Below are 7,456 nucleotides of genomic sequence, written 5' to 3'. Positions count from 1 at the left end.
ATTTTTTTTTTTTTTTTTTTTTTTTTTTTTTTTTTGAATGCTTTTTATGAATGGAGGAAAATGTTTAATTTGTTTGTTATGAATGTATATATATATATATCAACATCTCATAACACAGTGAACTGCAGTTACCAGAAGAAGAATCGGGTTAGTGATGAGGAGCGTTTGAATAAAGCCTGTGAAGCTGGCATGGATTATGGTAAACACACATTCTCCTTCCTCAGCCATTGAGATCCAGTCACAGCTCTGATATAACACCAATATAACACAACTATTTGACAGTTTATAAAGCGACAGTGGTGGGAATGGATCTGAAACAGGACTCTGACATCTATGACATGAAGGTGGAGCTGGTGCTGAAAAAAGGTACACTTTATTAATTACTTGTGTCCATCTAGAGCGTATGCGTACAATCGAACGTGTAGCTTTTCAGCGTACTCCATTTAATAGCATGGAGTATGAACGCAGGCGGTTTACACATGCACTCTAGAAAGCTTCGGGTGTCTGTTCTTGCTACAGTCTCCACTATTTTGTTGCTGATGTTCGTCTCTTAATTTCGTTTTCTAATGTGTAACAACGGCCCGGGTCAGTGCTGCCACTTTGTGGAACAACTGCCCTGATAGCTCAATTACATCACAGAGACGGCTATTTGACATCTGCATTTACATCTACTGCTAGATGTATTTTTTTTTGAGTGTTTGCTCATCTGCAATAGGTCTATAGAATGTTTCCTATCAGATGTCAAATAGACGTTTAGAAGATGTCTTTAAGATGTTTATGATTTAGAATGCATGTAAAACTGACATCTTAAAGACATCTGTCAGATATTTGTACACAGCAGATGCTTTCCAGATGAAGCGATCTTTAACAGACATCTTGCAGACATACAGTGCATGCTATAAGGGTGATTAGTGCAAAACCAAGTCAATATGCATGTGCGACCTGCGCGTACAAAGTATCGCATTGCAAAAATAGAATGGTGCATGTGATGAAATTTGCGTCACACTGACCCTCTGTCACAGTATTGGACGTTTGGTTGTTTTCTCCCTCATGTGCCCATATTTGGTCGTTCCTGTTCCTGTCCTTGTTGTGTTTTTATTCGTTTACCTCCTTTCACCTGTGTCTTGTTAATTAGTCATAGCTCCTCTTCCATTTGTATAAATTCCCTTCCTTTAGTTCTCCGAGTTGTCGGTTATTGCATGTTGTTACCCTTCTTGTGTGGATGTTCCCTTCATCTTTCCCTGTGGATTCATTAAAATAAAGAATTAAGATCATCTTCGTCGTACGCTCTTCTGTCTACATTCCAGCATGTAAGCGTGACACCCTCGCGGATGCATAAAAACCGAAGTATATTTTAGGGTTATAAGTATAATGAATTGCATGGTTTTTATAACTCTCTTGAAATGTGGCTGACATTTGGCACGTCTTGATAAAATTGTCTCCTTTTCTGTCCTATAGGCACTGATGAGGAAGTTGAGGGGAAAGTGAGACTATTCCTGGCTCGTCCCAGTTGCAGAGGACATTTAGGATTGGTAGAAGGCAAGTCGTACCTCATCATGGGCAGATCTGTTGACCTGCCAAAGCTCGGGGGAAGGTAGGTGTCAGTATTTCCTATTCTGCTTTTGCACAGAAGGACCCACAACCCACTAAATTTAGGATGCAGCATAACATCATACACACAATTGTGTGACATTATCTAGAGCTCTGTCTGAATACACTAATTTCCCTCATGTAGTGTGATATTCACATAGAATTGCTGTAGGACTCATTTCTTAGACTGACATAAACCAAATCAATCTTGGGTAAAGCATCAGCTTAATGTCTGTTAGTGTGATGTTTGTTTTTAATGCTTATTTATAAAATAAATTGATTCATATGTATTGCATAGTGTGTTTTCTGTTGTTTTAGTCTGCAGTATATCTTGGGAGAGCAGACCTGGATTGAATACTGGCCTACAAGAGAGGAAAGCCCAACTCCAGAACACAGGGAGCGATACATCGGCATCACTAAGCTCAAGAATAGCCTTCTCAGATACAGATGTACTTCATAAATATAGTTATATAACAACTATTTCTTTATTACAGGAAATGTACCATTATCTTTTGCTTACTCTAAATAAATTGTTCTTGATGATAATAATGTTCATGCACCATTAATCATGATGTTTAATCATGTAGTTCCTGAATTCCTATTTTAAAATCTTGTTTTCTGAATTGACCCTTCTCTGGGAGTCTGATTGACATGCGATATGACCAACAAACCAGACAGGAGAGTTAGTAGATTAAGAGTTGAACTTGAAAATGGGGTATTGACGTCTTTGCGGAGTTGGGACAACATACTTTCTGATGTTCATTCACAGTTGAACTAAGGGGCTACAGCAATCTGTCACGACACATTAAAGAGCCACAATATGGTAATTATCGTTTGAATTTCTAAAAAAATGACTAAATTTGAGAGCTGAGAATTTGTTTCATACGAAAAGTAACCTGCTTTGTCTTGTCTGTCGGCGTGTGTCTTCTTTGCTCCGTGATGGCTTGTCAGACATGTAGCAACAGTAACTAAGGGGGGTGGGTCTTTGCGAATCGTGTAATTTTATATAATACTCCAAATTATATTTTCATTTAAATATATATATATATATATATATATATATATATATATATATTTTTTTTTTTTTTTTTGAAAAGTTATTGATTCTTATTAGCACTTCCACAGACATCAAACTGTGTATCTAGTATAAAGAATGTAAAGCTACGTCTGGGGCGCCGCTGCCATTCTGGGAGGATCGCCCTCTACTACAAATGCTGAAATAAATAGAGACCTGCTTATCATTTTTATTTATTTTTGCCTTGAAGTTAAATATTGACATTCTTCATTGTATCATTTGCAGATAAAGCGTTTTATCGCTTCGCATGATAATTCGATTTTTCACTTAAGTTTTGTAGAATTTGGTTTAAAATGTTGATCTGATTAGTGTGAATACAGAAGAGTGCCTCACGCTGGACACTCGCTGCTGTTTCAAGTGTGTTCAACAAGCTGACTGAAGTCCATTTCTTCGTTTCAGTGATGAAGTATAATTGTTGTCATTGGTAATATTCATCTTTCCATGGCCACAGAGGAGAATCTGAGATTGTGGGTCACATTCAGCGGACAGACACTGTATTTTTTATATTTATTTCAACAAATGACAACCAAAATCAAATCCCTGGAAGCTTGTGAATAGTTTTGTAGCATTTTAAAATGCTGGATTGATGTACTAAAGCAGTGATGCTTAAAAACAGATGATGAGCCCAGAATATTAATGCAACGTGTTAATTACACATTAAGCATTTTCCTCCCTTTAGAAAACAAACAATAGCCTATTGAAAATGCTTAACGTGGCTTATGCGTTAAGACAGACTGTATTTAAAGTTCATATTTTGGGCTCATCTGTTTTCCTGCACATATGCTTTATTAGTAAGGTGTGAACAGAATGTGGTCTTTTAATATCACTGTCTCAGTGCATTAAGCGTTTTCTTTATGAGAGGAAAATGCTTGGCGTGTACACAAACGCATTGTGTTCACATTTTGGGCTCATGCGTATCTGCACATAGGATGCTTCACAATTTTGTCTTATGGCTATCTTGGTACATTAAGCGTTATTTGTGTTAAGCATTTTAATGTCTCTGTTCCAGTTCTGCTAACCCTTATGAAAAAAGAAGTGCATTTAAGTATACTTTTATAACGTGTACTTATTGCGGAAATAATATACTTTACAAGAACACACATAAGTGCAAATTAAAGGTTATTTTCGCCACTTAAATACATTGTATTTGTAATTAATTTAAAATGTATCACATTTTAAAGTTATATGAAATGCAATAAGTTGAACTTTTGAATGATTTTTTTAAACCACTTAAGTGGGACTTATTAGTACATCTTTATATGTACAATTATATGTTCATAATTGCTTCTAGTGTCTTTAAAATATGGTTAAAGTGTACTACTAATGTACTGACAAGCAATTAATGTAAAATATACTTTAATGTCAGTTAACGATACACTTAAGTGTGAATTAAATGTAATGTTTTCGACCACATAAATGCATATTATTTGTACTTGATTTGAAATATATTACAGCTTAAAATTACATTAATTGCAATTAGTTTAACTTTTGAGTGATATTTTTGAACCACTTAAGTGGAACTTTAGTATATTTTATATGTACTTTGAAATATGGTAAATATGTACTTCAGAATAAGCAATTCATGTGAACTAAAATATACTTCAATGTAGGGATGGGCAAAACAAATTGAATGCGTAAAGCCACTTCTCGTGATTAGTAGTAAATCTGCAGCACGTGCTTTCAGATGGAGCGGTATTTACTTCACAGAGTCGTAGTTCACTGACAAGCTACACAAAATCGCGTTCAAAATCGCATGCGATTCATTGCCGATTTTGAACGTGATTTTGTGTCATATCTCTGGCAATGAATTTGAAATTTAGTACATTTTTTTTTTAATTTCTTAATTACCTAGTTACAATCAACGCAAACACAAATTGGAAAACCCTCTACATTTATTGACAAAACAATTTCTAAAACAAATACACAAAAACGCTTTTTGCTGATGCGCAAGAAAAACCCAACACTATACACAGTTACAACACTTTAACTCACTTATTAGTGTCTGGAGAGCAATGCAAAATCACTTACATACAAAAGTACCTAATCTCACCATCATAGAAAATGATGCCCGTTTCCTCATTGGGGACCTCAAAATGTCCACAAGGTCAAAATGTACTGGTATTACTATCCTTGTGGAGTCATTTGGTCCCCATAACGTGTAGGATTACTAGCACACACTCACTTAATAAAAAAAAAATCAAGAAAATTATCCTTCCATGTACAACAAATGAGACCTTATTGTAAAACATTACCAAACTGTGTTACTTGCGTTACTTGTACCCCCGGTTTCACAGACAAGGCTTAAGCTTAGCCCTGGAATGTAATTCTGAGCCGTTTCAACTGAAAGAAAATTGCACTGACTGATCTTTAAAAATATCAGTGCCTTTGTTTTGTCTCAAGATGCACACCAATAATGTTTTTTAAGGCATGTTAATGAAAATTACTTAAATGTCCTTATTGAACTATGATCATTTTATAACAACCATTGTTATAAAACATATCCAGTCATTATAAATGGTTCAGTTGAGTGAAATCAATAGACACAGTTGCAGTCCAAAGTTTATATACACCTTGCAGTATCTGCAAAATGTTAATCATTTAAGCAGTAAGAGGGTAGAGAGGTAGAATCATTAAAAAATTGCAATTTCTGCTCTGATGAAGCAGTTTACTCTGCAAAGGTGCATGCAAACTTTTGACCATATTTGCATCACCTAAGAGGTGAATTACCTCAATCATCAGGGCAACATCGTAGTAGAATGCAGGGAGATGTTCCTTCACATTCCCTACAAACACCAGAATTCCTGACCACAGCATCTTCACTGACACTGGGCTTTAAAAATAGATTACAATTTTACAAAATTTTTGTATTCCTACTTTACAGGGAATACAACACAGCTTTATCAATTACAAAAAAAATTTGATAAATATCCCAAAATCCATGAACATGAAGAAAGGTACCTTCAATTTTTTTTCTCAACTTGCCTTGTAAGCTTCTCTCGCACATCTTCATGAAGGATGTTCCTGTATTTACCACGGCTGGCACAACAAAGCTGAAGCTCCCTTCCTTGGGTTTGTTACCTGTAAAATATATGCTAATTAGAGGGGGGTCTATAAATGCACAGGTGGGAATATGTTATTTGCAAATGGAAAAGATTCAAAGAAGTTAAAATCCATAGGGATAGTGACCTAATGGCACTTTTAGCTTATAATGTGTGATCAGGGTGAGCTGACTGGGCAACAATTCATTAAAGGGGTCATATGATGCTGCTCAAAAGAACATTATTTTGTATTTGGTGTAATGAAATGTGTTTATGCGGTTTAAAGTAAAAAAAACACATTATTTTCCACATACTGTACTGTACACCTCTATGCCCCGCCTTTTTGAAACGCCTACATTTTTACAAAGCTCATCGGTCTGAAAAAGCGATCCAGCTATCCAGTGCGTTGTGATTGGTCGAATACCTCAAGCATGTGACGGAAATGTTACACCCCTCACCATACTGTTGATGCTATGTCCGGCCGGAGCGATGAGACAAAAACATTAAAACCCATTACATACGAGGCATTTGTTGCATCCAGTGGGGACATAATTCCTGATTATAATGACTTATACTGTCTTTTTACGCGTTCCATCGCGCCGCGTGAACATAAAACCCTGTCTGCATTTGTGATCAGAGAAATGACAAACAACAAGCGCTACTCTACACTGCCCAAAACTCACGTTTGAATCATCAGTGGCAAATCCTTTAAATGAAAACGTACTTACAGACTGTGAGTCAGAACAGCCGGCATTGTAGTCAACTCTCCCAGGATCAGGAAACAGTCCTCCATAAAATGTGCTGCGCACATCTGGATATTAGGGTTAAACTGTTTTGGAACAGTGTTGTAAATACAACTTAACCACTGATTTGTAGTCGTGTCCTCTATTGGAAAACCAAACAAAGTAGTTTTGCTTTCACAACGAAAAACACGGCGGCCTAGCGTGAGCGGAAGCCGCGGCTTAGCGTGAGCTGAGGCTGGGCTAGAGTGAGCAGAGGCGGCAGGGTCGAGAACGGCGCAGCCGGCGGATTTGACGAAGGAGCGGCAACCACATGTGACATCCACGGTGAAAGCCGATCCGGCGATCCAGAGCACTAAGTTGATGTATTCCCTCAGCGACCAGCACGGATCAGCTCTAGGCATGACGAAGCGGATATCGTCCTCTTTTGGAAGACCAAACAAAGTAGTTTCGCTTTCACAACGAAGCACACAGCGTCTTCACGACATGGCGGCAGCGTCAACAATACTACAGTGAGAATAAAAGTTACTCCTTCTTTCTTTGCATGAACATTTGAGCGGTGTTATGTAAATCTTCCCACATAGTGAGGTAGATATGTGGGGGCGTGTTAGAACGAGCCATTTTAGGTTGGTGTGGTTAACTCTTAACTTTTATAAAGAATATCTCTTTGGATTTGAGACTTTAGTCTTTGCAATTTTACAGACCTTCTTTATGCACCAAGAGCTTGTAACACTCCAAAGAGAAAGGAAAAATTTTAATCGCATCATATGACCCTTTAAAATTTTCTAACATCACCTCTTCAGTACTGGTCTGTGTTTCCATACTGTAACTTATCTCCAGTAACAAAACTGTACTGATCCTGCAAAATGAATGAATAACGTCTCGGTTACGTATGATAACCCTCGTTCCCTGAAGGAGGGAACGGAAACGTCACGTCGTGACCGACAAATTGGGATATCGCTTCGATAGACCAATCTACTTCGAGTGTAAACTAAACGAGCCAATGCACATTG

At 37.2% G+C, this 7,456-nt stretch overlaps 2 protein-coding genes across 5 annotated transcripts in view; both read left to right on the top strand.

The window, feature by feature from the left end:
• The window catches only part of LOC107569284 (complement C3-like), a 13,666-nt gene extending 11,530 nt beyond the window's left edge, over positions 1–2,136 (top strand). The window contains exons 18-21 of the mRNA XM_016255338.1: positions 119–199; positions 283–366; positions 1,459–1,594; positions 1,909–2,136. Of these exons, the coding sequence (XP_016110824.1) occupies positions 119–199; positions 283–366; positions 1,459–1,594; positions 1,909–2,050 (443 nt within the window). The 3' untranslated portion in view covers positions 2,051–2,136. The remainder of the gene's footprint in view (positions 1–118; positions 200–282; positions 367–1,458; positions 1,595–1,908) is intronic.
• LOC107569282 (complement C3-like) overlaps positions 1–7,456 on the top strand; it is a 90,417-nt gene that overhangs the window by 25,620 nt on the left and 57,341 nt on the right. The window lies entirely within an intron of this gene.

This window comes from Sinocyclocheilus grahami, unplaced genomic scaffold, assembly GCF_001515645.1.
Source record: "Sinocyclocheilus grahami isolate Dianchi unplaced genomic scaffold, SAMN03320097.WGS_v1.1 scaffold1329.1, whole genome shotgun sequence".
Classification (NCBI taxonomy): Eukaryota; Metazoa; Chordata; class Actinopteri; order Cypriniformes; family Cyprinidae; genus Sinocyclocheilus; species Sinocyclocheilus grahami.
The sequence above is the reverse complement of the archived record's forward strand: the minus strand, read 5'-3'. Positions and strand labels throughout refer to the sequence as shown.